The sequence below is a fragment of the Idiotropiscis lumnitzeri genome, chromosome 16, assembly GCF_059441095.1.
Source record: "Idiotropiscis lumnitzeri isolate Australia: NSW breed Sydney's pygmy pipehorse chromosome 16, RoL_Ilum_1.0, whole genome shotgun sequence".
Taxonomy (NCBI): Eukaryota; Metazoa; Chordata; class Actinopteri; order Syngnathiformes; family Syngnathidae; genus Idiotropiscis; species Idiotropiscis lumnitzeri.
The window spans coordinates 16,446,491-16,464,762 of NC_142406.1; the positions used below are offsets into that span (position 1 = coordinate 16,446,491).

The 18,272-nt window shown below is 53.4% G+C and overlaps 3 protein-coding genes across 4 annotated transcripts; 2 read left to right on the forward strand and 1 right to left on the reverse strand.

The window, feature by feature from the left end:
• Nucleotides 1-1,588: 1,588 nt before the first annotated feature.
• Nucleotides 1,589-8,163, forward strand: LOC148321841 (autotaxin-like). 2 transcript variants are annotated; one of them, XM_088318969.1, is made up of 25 exons: nt 1,589-1,753; nt 1,891-1,996; nt 2,274-2,423; nt 2,495-2,620; nt 2,708-2,768; nt 2,875-2,972; nt 3,082-3,161; nt 3,688-3,807; nt 3,877-3,932; nt 4,020-4,085; nt 4,155-4,227; nt 4,361-4,469; nt 4,553-4,678; nt 5,060-5,091; nt 5,157-5,284; nt 5,351-5,429; nt 5,499-5,586; nt 5,660-5,829; nt 5,905-5,965; nt 6,056-6,195; nt 6,403-6,544; nt 6,627-6,704; nt 6,866-6,998; nt 7,093-7,246; nt 7,316-8,163. In XM_088318969.1, the coding sequence occupies exons 1-25, from the start codon at nt 1,736-1,738 to the stop codon at nt 7,484-7,486; spliced, it is 2,565 nt and encodes an 854-aa protein (XP_088175095.1). In that variant the 5' UTR covers nt 1,589-1,735; the 3' UTR covers nt 7,487-8,163. The 2 variants fall into 2 exon arrangements, with proteins under 2 accessions (XP_088175095.1, XP_088175094.1); XM_088318968.1 differs by having other exon boundaries at nt 5,660-5,965.
• A 730-nt stretch (nt 8,164-8,893) lies between these two features.
• On the forward strand, nt 8,894-10,429 carry LOC148321842 (uncharacterized). The gene is made up of 4 exons (XM_088318891.1): nt 8,894-9,005; nt 9,077-9,126; nt 9,429-10,292; nt 10,379-10,429. Exons 1-3 carry the CDS (start codon nt 8,983-8,985, stop codon nt 10,283-10,285), a joined length of 930 nt encoding a protein of 309 aa, XP_088175017.1. The 5' UTR covers nt 8,894-8,982; the 3' UTR covers nt 10,286-10,292; nt 10,379-10,429.
• Nucleotide 10,430: 1 nt separating this feature from the next.
• On the reverse strand, nt 10,431-18,272 carry LOC148321843 (venom phosphodiesterase CdcPDE). Its single transcript, XM_088318877.1, has 26 exons — nt 17,662-18,272; nt 17,450-17,584; nt 16,281-16,368; nt 15,674-15,808; nt 15,476-15,601; nt 15,349-15,409; nt 15,168-15,265; nt 14,877-14,956; nt 14,692-14,811; nt 14,523-14,632; nt 14,390-14,455; nt 14,254-14,326; nt 14,001-14,109; nt 13,792-13,914; nt 13,555-13,586; nt 13,339-13,466; nt 13,209-13,278; nt 12,976-13,063; nt 12,725-12,897; nt 12,279-12,333; nt 12,038-12,192; nt 11,753-11,879; nt 11,604-11,681; nt 11,237-11,369; nt 10,822-10,972; nt 10,431-10,697 (listed from the first exon to the last, which is right to left on the reverse strand). Exons 2-26 carry the CDS (start codon nt 17,486-17,488, stop codon nt 10,527-10,529), a joined length of 2,589 nt encoding a protein of 862 aa, XP_088175003.1. The 5' UTR covers nt 17,489-17,584; nt 17,662-18,272; the 3' UTR covers nt 10,431-10,526.

The window sequence follows — 18,272 nt, forward strand, 5'->3', positions numbered from 1 at the left end:
TGTGTGCGCGCGTGTGCGTGCCTGTGTGTGTGCGCGTGTGTGTGTGCGTGCGTGTGCGTGTGTGCGCAGAAGGGGTGTTTAAGCACAGTGGGGCAAATATTAACTGTCCAAAGTACATGAAAAGAACTCCAAACACACTTTGTGTTTGTGTGCAACTAACACAAGTCCAAATCACGCAACGCAAGTGAAGCTGGAGTCGCAATGGCGTGCGCCCACACGCACACACAAGTTGACTTTTTGTGTGAGTCAGCGCAGCGACTCATCTTTTAGTTTGACATCATGATGAAAAAAAAAAAGAGAAACGTGCCTTACAACTAAGACGAAATTCAACTCATTTTTACAAGACGAGGCACCGAGTGACGGAACGGAGGGAAACGATTGGTCGATCCGAGGAAGAGGGCTGACGAGAGTCAAACGAGCACACAAGACGTGCACGAGACACAAGAGGAAACCAAGTTCACAATCACATCAGGGTTGTTTTCATGATGACTCCCTATTTACTGTCGGAGGGAAAAGCGGTCCTCACTCTTTTTTTTTTTTTTACAGTTCTCCAAAATGGCCGACTCACTTGTTTTGGCCGTGATCGTCTTGTGATTCCCAAGGCAGTTCAAACATTTATCCAGGCGGCATTTAGCTAACTGGTGTCTCCCTGCACACGCTGCCAAGTGGCGCCAGCAGCGCTATGCTAATTGCTGCTAAAGGCTTTCAAAGTGCAAAGGGGCCGGGGGGGTACAAGGGGGGGGCGGTTGTTGGTTTTCCAGCGCAAACGAAGCAGACAAAATAAGAAGCTGGTGAGGGCAGCCAGGGGAGAGGAGACAAGAAAAGGGGAGGCAGCGCTGACGAGGGGTGGCGTCGCACTGAGGGCTCAAGATGGGCAGCAGGGCACCGTGGCAACGGTTGCCGAGGGGCAAGCGAGCAAAATTGACAAGAAAGGGTGAAGAGGGAGGGAGTGGGCAAGGGGGCCGCCTTGCAGCGCTGAGGGGCGGCGGAGCGGGTGCACCGCTGACAGCCCAGGTGCGCCTCAGTCTCCAACTTCCTGCTGGGATCACGGCGCTAAGCTTGGCCTCAGGTAACGGCCGCCGCCAGGGCCAATCAGAGCAGCTGTTGCTTTAAGAAGATAATCTGGCCCCGGGGCGTGTGTGTGCCTGCACGCGTGTGTGGTCCATGTAAGACGAGGAGAATGTTGAATGAGTTGAGAGGGAAGAAGACAACGTTCCGGAAGGATGTCAGTGATGTGTTGTCAACTTAATAATGTGCTCAGTACACACGCACACACACACACACACACACGCACACGCACGCACGCACAACATACTTAGTGGGAACTTGGTAACGCTGTTGGATGATTTTTAGTCTCCGCCGCCAACACCAATGCTGACTGGCAAACGAGAAAGAACGAGGTCAGAGGTCATGTGTCAAGTGGATCTTGCACATCAGAAATGGAATGGTTGAACGCCCCCCTTTCCCCTTGCCCTCCCTTCACACACACACAGGCACACATTCCCCCCCTTCACTGCGTGCTCATTGGCTGGACAAGACAAACAATGACACAGTTGAGGGGGGGCAGGGGGCACATAGCGGGGGCGGGAGGACAAGAGAGAGAGCGAGAGACAGAAAGTGCGAAATAGAGCGCGAGCGAGCGAGCGGTCGCGCATCGATCTGCACAGGCGCACTGAGTTCTCCTGGCAGACGTTGGACATTTTTCACTTTTCACTTTGTTGTGTGGCTGACCAACATGCTCATCAACTATTTGGTAAGTGGCTCGTTCCTTCTTTCCGTCTTTCTTTCGGTTTCTTCTTCACGCGCGACAGACTCGGCTCGATAACGACGCTGACGACAATGAAGCACTTGAGCGACACCAAAGTATCTTTTGATGACGTTTGCGTGCAGCTGTTGCTGGCGTTAAGCGGGTGGCGCTGTGACATCATCGCGGCGTACGTCTTTCAGGCCAGCCGACCTGCGGAGGGCGGAGACGCCCCGCCCGCGCACACCAAAGGTGAGAATAATTGCCAGAACACTTTGGAACAGCACGGATCGACCGGCTCCCCTTGTGTCACCCGTGACCGGTTCAGTGTGACCTCGGGGTCTCCGATCTTTGTCCAAGTGTCGCCCGTGTCCGGTCCCTTGTGCCTCCCGTGTCACCTGCGTCACGTTCCCAGTCTGGTGTCTACTGCATCCGATTCCTTGATGGCCACCGACTCGTGTCTCTTGTGTTCCGGGTTTCCTTTGCCTCCCCGTTGTGTCCCGGGTCCCGTTATGCCGTGTCCCCGCAGTGGTATCGGAGTGGGTGAGCTCATCGGGCTCGTGCAAAGGTCGCTGCTTTGAGCTGGAGGAAGCCGAGCCGCCGGGATGTCGTTGTGACAACTTGTGTAAAACCTACTACAGCTGCTGCTCCGATTTCGACCAGCACTGCCTCAAAACGGGTGAGTAGCGACACGCACCCACGAGCGCACGATGAGTCCGCGTTGATCCCGCCTGCGGTCCGTGTCGCTAGCGGGACGCTTCGAGTGCCGTCCGGAGCGTTGCGGTGAGGAGCGGAAAGACGAGCACGCGTGCCACTGCACGGACGACTGCCTGGAGAAAGGGGACTGCTGCTCCAACTACAAGGCGGTCTGCAAAGGTACCACCGAACATCCTACATGGACTTGCCGCCGTGCGGCTCCTTTCTACTCACGTGGAAGTCAACTGCGTTGCTGTCTTTGACCAGGCGAGGCGTCGTGGCTCCAAGGAGACTGCGAGGAGATAGTCAGTGCTGAGTGTCCTGCCGGGTGAGTCGGCGGGAAGTAACGCTACCACCAGAAAGTGGCGCTTCGGTGCGGTGACTGAAGAAAATCAGGGCGTGCAAATATTTGTGTTGTTTCTTGCACCCTGCAGTTTCGTGCGGCCGCCGCTCATCATGCTGTCAGTGGATGGTTTCCGGGCATCCTACCTAAAGAAGGGCGTGTCCGTCATGCCCAACATCCAGAAACTCAGTAGGTTGGCTCAGACCTAAACCCACCAACCCCCTCACACCCCAACCGCTCCTCGCCATACCTTCCCTTCCACCGGCGTACGCTAAATCTCACAAGTTTTTCCCACCAGGATCATGCGGGACCACTGCGCCATACATGCGCCCCGTCTACCCGACCAAGACCTTCCCAAACTTGTACACATTGGCCACGGTGAGTCATGTGACCTGTTAATGTGTACTGTTAATGTGTACAACACCGGCGCCCACTAGTGGCCATGCAACAGACGTGCCGACGCAGTGGGGTGACGGCGGCTTGTGAAGACCTTCTCAGCGTGCTCGGTTCTGCCAGAGACCGCTCAGGTGCTTGGGGGCATATAGCGAGCGCCACTCTGTGTGAGGTGCCAACACGCAAGCACGCCATCAACTCAGGACATCGAGCCCCACCCATGTCTCAACCTGGTGGGTGGTGGCCAAGGGCTACCAGACAGGGAGGCGGCTTGTGAGGACTTTGGGAGCATGCGAGGATTTGCTGCAATCGGCTTGGGGCCACGTACCCAAGGTCCCGACGATGTCGTAGTTGGCGTGTAGGGACCAGGGGCCGTGCTTGTGAGGTTCCAACATGTTTGACCACGTAACGTTCACTCATGATATGTCAGGAAATCAGGAGCATGCCAGGGGCGGCGGTGTTTCAGTACTTGCTGTATGTGACGTGACATCCCCTTGTGTCCACTCGGCAGGGCCTTTACCCAGAATCCCACGGGATCGTGGGCAATACCATGCACGACCCGGTTTTCAACGCCACCTTCAACCTGCGGTCCAGAGAGAAGCTAAACCATCGCTGGTGGGGCGGGCAGCCGGTGAGTGGAGAGGGGGGGGGCGGGGCCAGAGACATCACTTCCTCTTTGCTGTCACGGTCTCATCCTCAGATCTGGATCACAGCCAAAGAACAAGGCGTCAAAGCTGGGACCTTCTTCTGGCCTTGGTACCTGTTTGGTCCTCCTGATGTACTTGGTACCGGTCGCTGCCGGTGGACACGGCTTGGCTTATGATGTCATCAACTTTGTTTTAGGGTCATCGAACTGGAGAGACGCATCCTGACCATCTTGCAATGGCTGAAGCTGCCGGACCAACACAGGTCCGAGACGCACATTTTGCACTTCAGCAGAGTTTCACGTGCACTTTTAACGCCGTTGTGTGTGCACAGGCCTTACGTGTACGCGGTGCACTCGGAGCAGCCTGATACGTTCGGACATCGCTGGGGCCCGCTGAGCAGTGAGGTGGGCACGGGGGGCGGGGTAATCATGGAAAAGTCCGCCGGGCTTGGCTCCAGCGCGACTCTGTTCAGGAGGAGAAGATGTCGGTATTACAACCTTGATTAGTTCGTGTGCGTGTGCGTGCGTGCGTGCGCAGCTGGACAACACGCTGCGCCAGATAGACGGCATCATCGGTCAGCTGATGAACGGCCTGAAGCAGATGAACCTCCATCGCTGCGTCAATGTCATCGTCGTGGGTGACCATGGTGAGGCCACGGCCCCCCCACCCCCCACCCCACTCATCGCCAATGACTACGATGAAGCCGTGACCCCCCGCCCCCCTTTGCAGGCATGGAGGAGGCGCACTGCGACCGCACAGAGTTCCTCAGCAGCTACCCGCTCAACATCGACGACATCATGCTCATCCCGGGCTCGCTGGGCAGGATACGGCCTCGAGACGCCAAGTCCGCCACCTGTGAGTCACCGTCTACTTCCTGCTCACTAAGAGTCCAGTTCCCGTGCCACTCAAATTGGACTTCCTGCTCCGCTCAGCTTGTACTTTCTGCTCCCTGCCCGATCCTCCTTATGCGGATCTACTCCCCTCATCTTGGATTTCCTGCTCCACATCTCCTTTCTGCTCAGGATAGATTTACTTTCTGTTGCGCGACATGACACATACACTTTGACTCGCCACCTTCTTCCTGCTATGTGTGAGCTCGGTTCTCTGCGGGGTTTCTACTTTCTGCTCCGGATTAACTTCCCGCTTGCTTAGCCGCAACCCCCTGCGCCGCTCACCTTCTACTTCCTGAAGCTCCGCCTCCCCAATCTCAGCACCCGCATATGTGTTGCCCCGCAGACAACCCTCAGCAGGTGGTCGCCAACCTGACGGTGAGTAAGGGGCGCCCCCTCCTGGCGAGCGGGCGCGGGTGGCGTTGACCTTTTGTCGGTTGCAGTGCAAGATGGCGACGCAGCACTTCACGCCGTACCTCAAACAACATCTGCCAAAGAGACTCCATTACGCCAACAACCGGCGCATCGAGGACGTGCACCTGCTCATGGAGAGGAAGTGGCACGTGGCCAGGTGATGCGCCGCCCCTTTGATTTATTTTTGTCCACCTTTGTCACTCGCCGCATCCCATGCCTGCAGGAAAATGCCCGAAAAGATGCGAACGCGCTGCGGTTTCTTCGGCGACCACGGCTTCGACAACAAGATCACCAGCATGAGGGTGCGTTGACTTGATTTGTTCTGGCCATTTTCCGTGCGAGTCCTGACCAAGTTCCTGCTCCGCCTCCAGACCATCTTCGTGGGATACGGGCCCAGCTTCCGCTTCCGCACGCAAGTGCCGGAGTTTGACAACATCGAGCTTTACAACGTGATGTGTGGTGAGATGCACACGCTATAAAATGAACGAACGCACTTCACACCGACGTGACTCCGCCCCTTCCTGCATCACAGACCTTCTCGGCCTGAAGCCAGCGCCGAACAACGGGACGCACGGGAGCCTGAACGCCATGTTGAAGTCGCCGTCCTTCCACCCCGTGATGCCGGACGAAGTGTCGGCGCCCGCGCAGGACGAGGAGCCAGCGGAGGTCACCTTTGACCTCGGATGCAGCTGCGATGATGAGGTCAGCCGGGGTCGTGATGGCACCTGGCGAGGAGGGAGTAGCGCCGAGACCCAAAAACGTCTTTTGTTCTTGCAGAACAAAGTGGAGCAGAACTTGGAGGCCTTCAGCCACGCCCAAGATGGCTTCTCCGACTACAGTACGATGACATCATCACCAACATGACGACAAATGTCAACACGAACCCCCCCACCGCCCCCTACCAATGACGTCATCTTTTGTCCCGCAGACGTGACGCAGCTGCCGTTTGGCCGTCCCGCCGTTATGTTTGACGCTCATTACGCGTTGCTGCATCACTCGGACTTCATCAGCGCGTACAGCCGCCAGCTGGCCATGCCGCTGTGGACGTCCTTCACGCTGACGCCGCAGGTACGCCAGCATGCGCACGCCGCACTGCTGCCTTGTTGGCATGGGAACAGGTAAACTGGAAGGAGCAAGAACGTCGACCGCGGGTAGTGCCTGATCCACTTTTGTCACATGCCACGTCAGTTATGCAAGTGCAAGCTTTGATGGTGAGGAGTAAGGTGAAAAGTGGGCGTGGCTTCGCGCAAATGGGACTTGGCCGTTTTTCCACAGGAGGAGAGCGCTCCTCTTCCAGAAGGTCCCACTGGCAGTCCATGCCTGCGGATGGACCGGCGTGTATCGGCCGAGCACAGCGCTAGCTGCAGCGCCTATGAGCAGAACCGGCTCCTCGGCTACGGCTTCCTGTTCCCACCCGGTAAATGCGAGCGGCGAGGGCGGTGACCGAGTCGTGTTGAGTCTGACTCAGCGACTCAACTTGTTTTGTTTCCCATCCGCAGAGTTGGCGTCGTCACCCGAGTCCAAATACGAGGCATCGCTCATCACCAACACCGCACCCATGTTTCCCGCCTTCGCCAGTAGGTCACGTGCCGGCGTTGTCCCCGTGCACGCCGCGACGTCTCTGCTCGCCAGACAAATGAGGCGCTGTCCTCCTCGGGAGGGAGCGCATGAGTGCATCTTTGTTTGACGACGTGACTCAGCACTTTTGGTCACGTGCCGTGTCCGTGTGTGCTCGCAGGAGTGTGGCGTTACCTACAGGGGGCGCTGCTGAGGCGCTACGCACAGGAGAACAATGGCGTCAACGTCCTCGCAGGACCCGTCTTTGACTACAACTACGATGGCCGCCGAGATACCATGGAGGAGATTCGAGAGTGAGTGCGCATTCTCATTCTTCGACTTTTGTGAACGTTCACTTCCTGTGAGGGACCGGAAACTAGTACCTTGGGTAACTGCTGTTCTGCGCAGGTGGTCTCCCACCACGCGGCCCGTGCCCACCCACTACTTCACCGTGGTGACCAACTGCCGCCAAGCCAACCAAACGCTGGACGAGTGCGACGGCGATCTGAGCGTCTTCTCCTTCCTGATTCCTCACCGAGACGACAACAGCGAGACCTGCCAGGTCAGTTGCGCGCCCCCGTGGGTCGGCCCGCGGCTAACGTGCCCCCGTTGACCGGCTTCCCGCATGCAGAGCAAAGACGGCGAGCATCTTTGGGTGGAGGAGCTGTTGCAGCTTCACACGGCCCGGGTCCGAGACGTGGAGATACTCACCGGGCTCGACCTCTACCGGGCCAACAACCAGAGTTACGACGGCGTCCTGAGCCTCAAGACGTATCTGCACACCTTCGAGACGGATGACTGATACCGAGGCGCTTCGTTGTAGGACCCGCGGACACCAAACTGACTGGCACCAAAATAAAACAGACCTGACCGACCGTGACAAAACCAACCAGCAGACACCCGTTGAAGCGACGCCCAACCGTCAGACACCTGACCGACTGACACCAAACACCTCGTGAGGCGCGACCCGCTGATAGCGGCACCAGAGCGACTGACACCCAAACAGCTGACACCTCACAAAGACCGCCAGACCGACTGACGGCCACCCGACCCAATCAGCTGTTGGCTAACCAAGACACAGCCGACAATGAGACGCCCGACCAACCGACACCCGACTTGCCGATCTTACCTGACCACGAGACAAAACTGAGTACAACCTTCAAAATATATTTTTGGTCTTCATTCAACATTTGAAGGGAGCCTACCGGATCAAAACTCTTCCGCCTGCCGTTGCTGATTGAAGACCAAGTGGGCGTGAATGAATACATTCAACGTAACACACACGCACGCGCGCGCACACCTCACGATGGCTTTAATTCAACTCATAAACTTTTTTTTTTTTTTTTTGGCCTGACATGAGCGCAACTGTTTCGTGCTACGCTCAACTAACGTCGTCTTGCTCCCAAGGTCTTATTTAACACACTCAACAAAATAATGTTGGCTTGTCTGCAAGCACCAGTAAAGGACTTTATTATGAAACATTTTGTTGTTTCCAATTTGTCGGCGCTCCTCTGCAAAAAAATCAATGGCCAATCTTTTTATTTGAGTTTAAACGGACCTATTTTGCCACCTTTCTGTTAATCAGAAAATTCATTTTGAAAGGATTTGATCAAGGTGCATATTTAGATTATCTCGGCAACTAGCTGCAAAAAAGCACTTTACAGATTAAAACACTAATTAGCAATAATTCAACAACAAAAACCGTGAAGGGAGTAAGTTAAAATACAATTGACTATACGGGCATACCCAAATAAAAGCAGGTAACGTTATCGGGCTGATACGGGTCTTATTTTTAGGTATCGAGAACTAACGGAGCCAGTCGATACCAGCAACCGATACATACTTGAGCCAAAGAATATCTGATATTCAGAGAGTCTTCCAGAGCAGTAGTTGGCGCTATACCTATATCTAAGAGTGACTACTTCAACTCGGTTCGAAAAAAAAATTCTATTGAACCAGATTAATTATATTAATTGACAAAGATAAAAAACTAAGGACTTTTTTTGTAACTTTGTACTTAATTTTCCACACCAAATATTTAATTTCGGTTAACTTTATTTTTTTTTTAAAGATCATATTCGTTTTTATGATTTTATTTGACTTGAATTGAGGATGGAGAATCAAATGAGATTCATCCATTCCAAGTCCACAAGAAGAAAGAAATCAAGCGTACCGGATGGTCTGGGTGGTCCTGCTGGTCCTCTTGGCTATGCTGGTCCTGCTGGTCCCGCACAGCTGTGCCCAATGTGGTGCTCAGGCCTTAAGTAGCAGCGCGACCAGTTGGGGTGATCATGCAGGATGTGTTCAAGGTTCATCTTGAGGTAAGCACGGCCCAGTTGATGTCTTTTGGACCACTGCTCACCCCCATTTTGATTTTTTTTGGGGGGGTCAGGGTGCTGGTGCTCCAGATGCTGTCGCTGTTGGTCTTCGGACATGTGGGAGGTGAGATGTTGAATTATTATTATTTTTTTTTGTCTGGCCATGAGAAAAACGTGCTCCGTTGCCTGATGTGTTTTATTTGCATCACTCACTGGGAAGCCAAATTGGGAAGTCTCCTTAATCCCATCAGAGTTGACATCTGGTGTTCCATGACAGCAACTGCAACTGTGATTCCAACAAAATGTATAAAAAAAAATGTAGTTGAGTTTAAGAGTTCACACACACACTCACAGAAATGTCATGATTTTGTCTGTTACCTTGATTGTCTTGTAAAGTGAGATAACTTTCTTTTTTTTTTCTTGGAGCTTTTGGGCCTTCCTTTGCTCCGCCTCAGCATTTCCCCCGCAGCCTCAGAGATTATCATCCTGCGGCGGGCCTCCAGGCGTCACGGTATACTGTAGAACACGGTCCTGAGTACACTGGAGGCGTCTTGCTGCAGAACCAAATGGTTGCTGGACCCGCTACCGGAGTTCGTTTCGCTTTCGCTGGTGGGCGGGTAGATCCGAGTCCAGCAGGGGGCGCTCCCATTTACAGACTTGATTCAGAGCAGCATCGTCAACACAAAACCTCTCAAAACCACCAGGGAGGCACAATAGTCTCGAGTCATGGGATCCAGATGGTGGACGCCGAGATGCCACCGAGGCAATTGCAAACCCAATCGAGGAATGAGCCAAAATCATCACTGGTTCTGATGCCACAGAGGTATGAGAATCCACCACAAGCTCTCCCAGGGTACAAACCAAAACCACCACAGGAGTCCTGGAGGTATTCAACCCTGCCAGAGGATCTGAGGGGACCAAGATATGAAAAACCACCACAAGCTCTCCCAAGGTATGAACCAAAAGTGCCACATGGATACGAAATTCCACCCCAGGTGCGACCGATGTACGAACCCAAACCGCCCCAGGTTTGGCCATCGCGGTGGTACAAGCCCAACCCGCCACAGACGTTGCCGAGATATGAAGAACCGGCCCAGGTTGTGATGCCATCAAAATATCGGAAAGTGCCACAAATCCATGAGCCGGAACAGACGTGGCTGTTTGATCAGAATCTGATGCCACCAAGTTATGAAGCCAAACTGCCTCCGAGTCTCAAGACCAGAGCGAGTCAGAGAGGCTTCAATCCGAACTCGAGACCTTCTGGTCTTCTTTCCTGGCAGTAGCTGGAAGGTGGATATTTATTTATTTATTTATTTTTTTTCAATGAATTAGACAAACATTTTGACACTAATGTAACTTCTTTCCCCCCATTTTAGGTTTCCTGTCTGTTTTTTGATGTTGAATAAACCATTAAGAGTTCACTTTAACTTCAACTGGCGCATTATTTTATTTACCGTAATGAGATTTACAAACTTTTACCACTGAAACAAATAAAATTTAAATTCATATATATTTTTTTTTGTGTCATGGCTTTTGATTAGCAGCGGTGGGGCGGGTCTTGAGCCGCAGCAGCTCAGTGATTGGTAGACGACTCTCCTGGTAGAAGTCTAGTCCTGTGATCCACTCGATGTCCCGTACTCTGGCTTGATGGAACCAAATGTGATCTTCCACCCACGAAGCTTCGTTTTCGGCGCTCTGTTGAAGCAAATCAGTTTCACCTGTGGTTTAGGAGCATCAACATGCTAGCTGATGTTAGCATCTACTGCTAACTTGTAACCTAGCCGCCTGATGTCAACATGCTAGCATACGACGGCGCTACCTTGCAGTTCTCAGAGTTGTCAGGTCTGTGAGGGAGCAGAAAGGCGACGGCGCGCATCGGCCCGTCGCATTCTCGCAGCGGTCGGCTGCTGTTCTGGCAGAAGGTCAGCACGGCAAAGTAATGCGTGGGCACGGTGGTCGGGGTCGCCCACCTGGAGGACACCCGACGTGTCGTCAGAGCACAAACCGGCAACTTCAGCTTTTAAATGCCGGGTGGGCGGGGCCAACTGTCGACGCCCTCCAGCATGATTTTATTAATACAATAGAATAAATCTTTATTCTCCACCGGGGTGGGAATTTGTCTTTTGTTCAACAAGCAAAGTAAATTTTTTGTTTTAGAAATGGGCCTTACGACTGAGAATCCACACTTTCTATTTTTTGCGTCCATTTAAAAAGTATTTTTGTTTTTTTATTACCGCCTGATGAGCTCGTGCCAGTCACTGTGTCCGTCATGGTCGTAGTCGAAGGCGGGGCCCGTCAACACATTGATGCCGTTGTAGACGGCCGCGTACTTCTTGAGGAGCGTTTCGTGGAAGTACGTCCAGATTACTGAAGCCACAAGGACAGAAATATTGAAATATTTCGTGAGAAATATTCTCGATTATCCTTTGCAAAAAACGACTAATGTGACTGCAGCTTGGAGAGACTTTTGCAAGTCTTTTTTTTTTTTTTTTTCCATGTGTGTCTGCACTGCCTCCTGGTGGCCAAGTCTTGCAAAGCAAAAGGAGCAAAGTGGGCAATGCCTGCTTGCTGTTTCCTATCCGACGGGTGGCTGGTGCGTACTGTGAAACTGTGGGTACATGGGCACCACGTGGCTGCTCAGCAGGGCGTCGCGCCGCTCTGGCTCCGTCGGCGTCAGACCTGCAACACGACAGTAGGCATCATCCAAGGTCACTTCAGGTCACTTCGTAGCATAGGTGGCTGACACGAACCGGGCGGGTACAAGAAGGCGCGGTGAAAGTCGGCGTAGTCGTCACATCGGCGACTGTCAGACGGAAGAATTCTGACGTCAGCTCGCAGGCAGTCGGTACCGATGGGCGGCACCGGCTCAGTGTTGCTCTATCGAAAAAGCACGTGTGAGAAGTGACCAAATACAAGTGACTTCAGATATTTGCACGTTACTCGAGATTTAGCCCCGACAGTTGTACTTTCTACTCCTTCCAAAATATGATCTATCAAGCAGCTAAGCAAGCGAGTCGCGCCGTCGGCGAGTGTACCGGCGCATCCACGCTGAAGGAGCTCCACAGCGCCAGCTTCAGGTCGAGACTGTAGGCGCTGACAAACGCCTCCTGGTGGAGGACGCAGTAACGCTCCCCGCGCCGCAGCGAGCGAGGCCGCCCGAACATCAAGTGATGGCGTCGCGCCGCCGCTTCTGCGGCAACCAGAAAGAGTGGAAGGGTCATTTGGACAAAGGTAGTGACTGGACGCCGTGGCCACACACAGGCCAGATCGGCTCACCTTGAGCGGACGTCATGTTGAGGCGACTGTTGGCAGCCGTGACATCCTCTGCACCCTGGAGGAAGAACAGCGGCACCCGGCCGGAAGCATGAAAACAGCTCCGGAACAGTAACCGTTAACATTTGACACACAGCTACAATAATTCTAGAAGTCCCAGCAAGAGCAACAGAAGCAATAAGAAGTAAAAAAAAAAAAAAGCAAATGCAGATGTATCAGAATGGTGGACAAATGGAAGAAGAATGGACTCGGGAACAGGACCAGTAACAATAACAGTAACCAAATAAAGGAAGTAAACTGTTCCAGCAACTGGACTAGTAACAGTTTCAGTAGCAGTCATTAATACAACCAGTAAAAGTAACAAGACTGCTAACAGTCCCAGTAAGGTTTACAGTAAGACCATTCCAGAAACAGCAACAGTCACAGGGTGGTAACAGTAACAGACGCACCATGTGGGGACAGGAGCAGCCCAGCGGGTCTTGCGGCTGCAGACTGCTGAGACGGCACTCTTCAGGTGGACTCTGCTCCGGCGGGGGCTGTGGGGAATAGAAGGGCTGTCGCAGCATGTGGTTCAGGCTGCCGTGGGTTCCGTTGTTGGCGGCCGGTGAGATCTGCAGCACGTCTACGCTCAAAAAGTCACAAAGGTCGCCCAAGGCTAACACTGAGATACGCGGCGGCGGTGGCGGCGGCAAAGACTGACCACACAAGAGGTTGTAGAGCTCAATGTTGGCAAAGGGTTCCACTTCTGTCCGGGGGACAAACTTCGGCCCGTGGGCAACAAACATGGCCTGGCGGGACGGATCAAAGCGGCTATGTTAGCGCGCAACGTTAGCAGCACGGCGCTAGCACGGCGCTAGCACGGCGCTAGCACGGCGCTAGCACGGCGCTAGCACAGCGCTAGCACGGCGCTAGCACGCGACGGTCGGTGCTCACATGCATGCTGGCCACGTCGTTGTCCCAGCCATGCTGGCCACCGGCGCAGAAACGCAACGACCCCGGGTGTCTGAAAACAGAGCGGAGCGGTAATGGTCCGCGTTGCAGGAACAGGCGCGAAGGCTGCTACCTCTCCAGCAGCCATTTGGGCTCCACCAGCACGTTGACGTCTTCAATGCGACGGCTGTTGGCGTAGTGAAGCCGTTTGGGCAGGTGCCACTTGAGGTACGGACGCAGCTTCTGCGTCGCACTTTTGCACTGAAACGGCAACAGGCGCACGGTCGCTGCGGATGCACGCAACATGCGCAACATTACACGTCATGTGGTATGTCTAATACATACTTACCGTCATGTTGGCAACAAGGCCGGCTGCATCCACTGAAACACACACACACACACACACACGTTACTGATCCTGTTTCTTAGGCTGTTACTGGCTAGCGTTAGTGTTCTTAGTTCTGTTTGTGTTACTGCTTATTTTCCTGTTCAGGTAGCACCTCAACGCCTTAGCGGTTACATGGCTGTCGGCCTCCGAAATCAAAATATTTCGTGAACACGGAGCCACTCGTCCGTTCGTACTCACTGTGGGCGTTGGTGTTCTTGAGCCGGATGCGTCCAAAGGGTCCCTCTGCGACAATGTAGTCGTTGACGTCCCCGAGAAGCTCCTGCAGGTTTTGCTTCCTGTCGCAATGCGTCTCCTCCATGCCTGTCGGCGCATGCGGCAAAGCAACTTCCTGCTTCAACGCTACTTCCTGACTCGCCAGTGCCGATGTAGAACGTTGCCGCCGTTACCGTGATCGGCGACCACGATGACGTTGACGCATCGGTGAAGTCCCAACTGCTTCAGTCCGTTCATCAGCTGCCCGACCATCTGGTCCACGGCTTTGATGGACTGCGCCACCTGCAGCGGAGTCATTCAAGGTGAGATGTCTTCAAGAACAGTGCCGTTGTTCTTCAACTTTCGAAAGCCACACAGACTCAAGTCCTGCGAGTGGAGTCTGCCAGCGGGGACAAATATCACGGCGCTTTATTTGTTCGAACATACCCCGCCGCTGACAGGACCGAAGCTGTGTCCCGACTTGTCCGGCTCTTCCAGGTAGATTGTGTAGAAGTCGGGTCTGCAGGAGAAGGGACGGTACATGAGAACGTGGCTCGCAGGTTCTGACTTGGAGTGGAGTCACCTTTGCTGCTCCGGCAGCTGGAGCCACTTCAGCACAGTCAGGATTCGCTCCTCAAACGGGATTTTCCTGGAAAGTGAGTCAAACGCACAGGATGAGCTCAGCGTCCGCTCCACATGCAGGAAGATTCTCGTACCCGTTGTACGGCCGATGGATATCCGGGAAGCTGCCGTTTATTTTCACGTCCGATCCGGGCCAGAAGAAGGTTCCCGACTTCAGCCCTTGGTACTTTGCCGTGTGCCAAATCTGCAGAGCAAATCCCGGTCCGTCATCAGTGACGCACCCGACTGATGTAGCGCACTCACCGGCTGACCCAGGTACCAGTCCGGGTTCTCCTTCTCCGGACTCGACAACGTGAAAATGGCGTCCATCACCGGATCATACATGACGTTGTCAATCAGACCATTGGACTCGGGATACAAACCCTGGGGGGGGCCTCAGTGTAACCATGACAACACATGTGTAAGCCTGTTTTGTTTTTGTGTGTTACCGTGACAATACTGTAGTGGTTGGGAAAGGTCTTTGTGGGAAAGGCTGACTGCATGTAAGGAGTTGATGTCCCGCATTTCCCTGAAAAAAAAAAAAAAAATCAGGATCTTTGACGTCTTTAGCCGTCAATGGCAGTAAATGAGTTAAGCAGGTTTACCCAAGCTGTTTTGGACAAAACACGCAATTTGGGAAAACATAAAATAGATCGTCTTTGGTCGGAAAATGGTGGAATTGGCCCAACGGCATCCCAGTTCCCTTCATGTGTGTCGCGGCACTTCGACGGAACACTCACGGAGTTTGGTGAGAACCGGGATGAGCGAGCTCCACAAATGCAGGTAGTCGGCTCGCAGCCCGTCCAGCGACACCAGAAGCAGCGGCTGGCGTGAAAAGCTGCCGCAGCAAGACAACAAACGCACGTTATACCACTCCTGCTTGCGGAGGCGCTAGTGAGTCAGTGAGTGAGTGTGTGCTACCCTGGTGGGCAGGAAGGGCGTGACAGGTCGTCGCACTCGTCCTCCACCCACTCGGTTTGTCCTGCCAACACACAAAAGTCCCGCGGTCAAGCGCTGCCGAGTGGTGGCACGCTTTGCGGCGTCTCACCTCGGCACACGTGCCGGTAATTGCTGCAGCAGTCCGAATTTGCAGCGCAGTCGTCGGAACAGTGACACCTGCTGGTGGGCAGCCTCATCTCGCCGCAGCGCAAACGCGTGCACTCCCACAGCTCACCTGCACACGTGCACGCACACGTCAGCCATGCGGCCAGGCCGGCGGCCCGCGCGAGGTCCGCCGTTCGCTTACTGGGCGCTTTGCAGAGGTCGTGGTAGTCATGGCAACAGGTTCCGGCATCCTGGCATGCGTTGTCGCATCTGCAGCCGGGGATGTCGCCGTCGTACGGCTGGTAGCAGCGATTCCTACATGACGTCTGCGGCGTCACTGGGGGGGGGGGGGGGGGTGCGGAGCCAACACAAAACAGCTTGCCCAATGTGTGAACGGTTGATTATGTCGCCCGAGGGCCAGCGTGAATTTTACGACAGCAATAACATCAAATGCAGTCCTAATTTGTATTTGATGACGCACGCATATAAAGATGCCGACCGAGTGATTAGGGAGACGCGAATGAGTGAATGATTGCACATGGTGGCAATCATTCACCGATTCGCAACGCCGGGATTTTGAGCGGACATTTTAGTTAGCTCGTGGAATCGATGAAAAGCTCGTGAAGAGGGCACGGGTGAATGATTAGTGACGTGGCGGCCTTGAATTTGCTGAGTGCTAGACCTCTTCAAACGCTTGAAGGACTTTCTGCTTGCGTGCATCCCGTGACCACGCGAGCAGCATGAAGGCCACCGTGTGTGTGCGTGTGTGTGTAAGCACAAAGGGGGCTCAAGTGTGACTTGGAGGCCACCTTGGTCTCGGCACGTCTGCTGGTCCAGACCCAGTCCCAGTCCAAGGCCCAGGATCAGCGTCACCAGCGACACGGACAAGACGGCCACCTGACGAAAACGACAAGTTGCAAACATCACAACGAAAACAGCGAGAGGGCGTCACATGTCAACGACATGAAATCACGACAGCGGGTGGTTTTGTTGAAGCAGCGTGGCGGCGCTCGCCGCTCTGTGTGGCGAGCGGGCTTCGTATGTGCTATCGTGACTCATTTCACTCGAAACTTTGTTGACTTTATTTTTCTTGATTCATTTAATTGCAAGGACACGTTTGACTCGCCATTTTGTGGCGCGTTCCCCAAGTGGACACTTCGATGAATGCAGCAATCTTCCTTTTTAGAGTGCAACGTTGCACACTTTGGGACTCCTCGACACCAAAAACGCCCCCAGAACAACTTTTTGCACACCTGTTCCAGTGCAACTTTTGGGGCCTGATTGCAGGAGGTCAAAGGAGTCGGCCCGACGCCATACTTGCGGGCAAGCGCGGCCGCGGCGCCATCGTCAACACGGGCGCTGGACGGGAAACCTCAATAAAAAGCCTCCTAGTGCAGCTGAGGGTTATTTGTTGTTAATGAGAGACTCCATGGCCACGCCCCCTTCCATAGGGGAGGGGCGGCGCACTTGGGCACAGGTTGCAAAGTCAGGAAACTCCGTTACGTTCACGCAAGTGACTTTTCACATGACTTAGGATTCAGAGTAGTTTGAATGCAAGACTTTTTACTTGTACTCGAGTATTTTGGTTGATACTTTGACTCCATTACTTTACGCGCATGACCGTGTTGAGCTCGTCCAACCACTTGCGACTTTGGACTCTGTTGTTTTTTTCTCAAAATTGAGCAGTACAGGTCAAAGGTCACGCTGACAAATGTAGGACAACCTGACATTGCGCCAAGGGTGTGTAGACTTTTTCTTTCCACTGTAGCATAATTTTAGCCGCGCTGATCTTTTTGTGGTTATCGAGATGATGTCATCACTAACATTCGTTGGATTGTTCAGTCGTGTCTATGAAATCGAGATTCCTTTTGAATTGACACTGTTGAGCTTTCTCCAAATTGTCGGGAGCGTAACCATAGCGACGGCATGCCAACCAACACTTGAGTTTCCGTGCAAATAAAAAAAGTCAGCTACTCACGAGGACGATCTGCTTCTTCTTCTTCAGTGGTGCCTCCATGGCGCACGCGAGGCAGCCGGCGACGATGAGCGCCGGAAAAACGATGCAGACGATGTGAAGACGCCGAGGAAGGATGGCGACTGGCGGCCCGGCGACCTGCGGACCTCGCAGCCGTGAGCTCAGTCACTGATTAGCCGAAGACGCAGATAAGATAACACAAAGAACCTGCTCACGTGTGCCTAATCAAGTGGCCTGTCATTCAACTCGACTTCCGATGCCGTGTGACGTTCAACCGGACGCTACAGGCGCAGATACGGCAGACTCGACCGCACGCGCGCAAACATCATGATGTCATCATCAAGCCTATGAAGAATAAAACGTAATCGACACATGCAAGGACATCAAGTGTAATAAAAACTTCCACTCCTTTTCTTCCGGCAAAAAAAAAATATATATATAAAGGCGTGTGAGTGTGAGACGCAGCAGTGGGGGGGTGTAAAAGCCTTGGGCAAATGACATTAACATGGCAACAGATGAATGCTGAAATCTGATTCGACAAAAAATAAAAAAATCGACCTGTACCACGTTGCTGAAACCTTGCTGGTCCTGACAGTCCACCACGACACACTGCATCAATATAGAAAAAAGTCAAAACATCGTCTTCATCCGGGGCATTGATTCCTCAGTCGAGCAGGAAGAGAAATGTTGAACGGAGCAAAACGGTGAAACCTTATTCCATTTCTGCTGCATCACATACAAATGAAAAAGCGTTTTACCTAAAACTGAGCCTAGAGGAACGCCCCAATCCAACCTGTTTCGTCCTGACAACGAAGTCTTGAGCCAT

Excerpts from the sequence above, each read along its gene's own strand:
- LOC148321843 (XM_088318877.1), bottom strand. The coding sequence starts at position 17,488 with ATGGAGGCACCACTGAAGAAGAAGAAGCAGATCGTCCTC. Across the intron at positions 16,369-17,449 it reads AGAAGAAGCAGATCGTCCTC|GTGGCCGTCTTGTCCGTGTC; the intron begins GTGAGTAGCTGA and ends CGTTTTCGTCAG. Across the intron at positions 13,915-14,000 it reads CATCGTGGTCGCCGATCACG|GCATGGAGGAGACGCATTGC; the intron begins GTAACGGCGGCA and ends ATGCGCCGACAG.
- LOC148321842 (XM_088318891.1), top strand. The coding sequence starts at position 8,983 with ATGTGTTCAAGGTTCATCTTGAG. Across the intron at positions 9,006-9,076 it reads TGTTCAAGGTTCATCTTGAG|GGTGCTGGTGCTCCAGATGC; the intron begins GTAAGCACGGCC and ends TGGGGGGGTCAG. Across the intron at positions 9,127-9,428 it reads GGTCTTCGGACATGTGGGAG|CTTTTGGGCCTTCCTTTGCT; the intron begins GTGAGATGTTGA and ends TTTTTCTTGGAG.
- LOC148321841 (XM_088318968.1), top strand. Across the intron at positions 2,621-2,707 it reads CTACAAGGCGGTCTGCAAAG|GCGAGGCGTCGTGGCTCCAA; the intron begins GTACCACCGAAC and ends GTCTTTGACCAG. Across the intron at positions 4,679-5,059 it reads AGACGCCAAGTCCGCCACCT|ACAACCCTCAGCAGGTGGTC; the intron begins GTGAGTCACCGT and ends GTTGCCCCGCAG.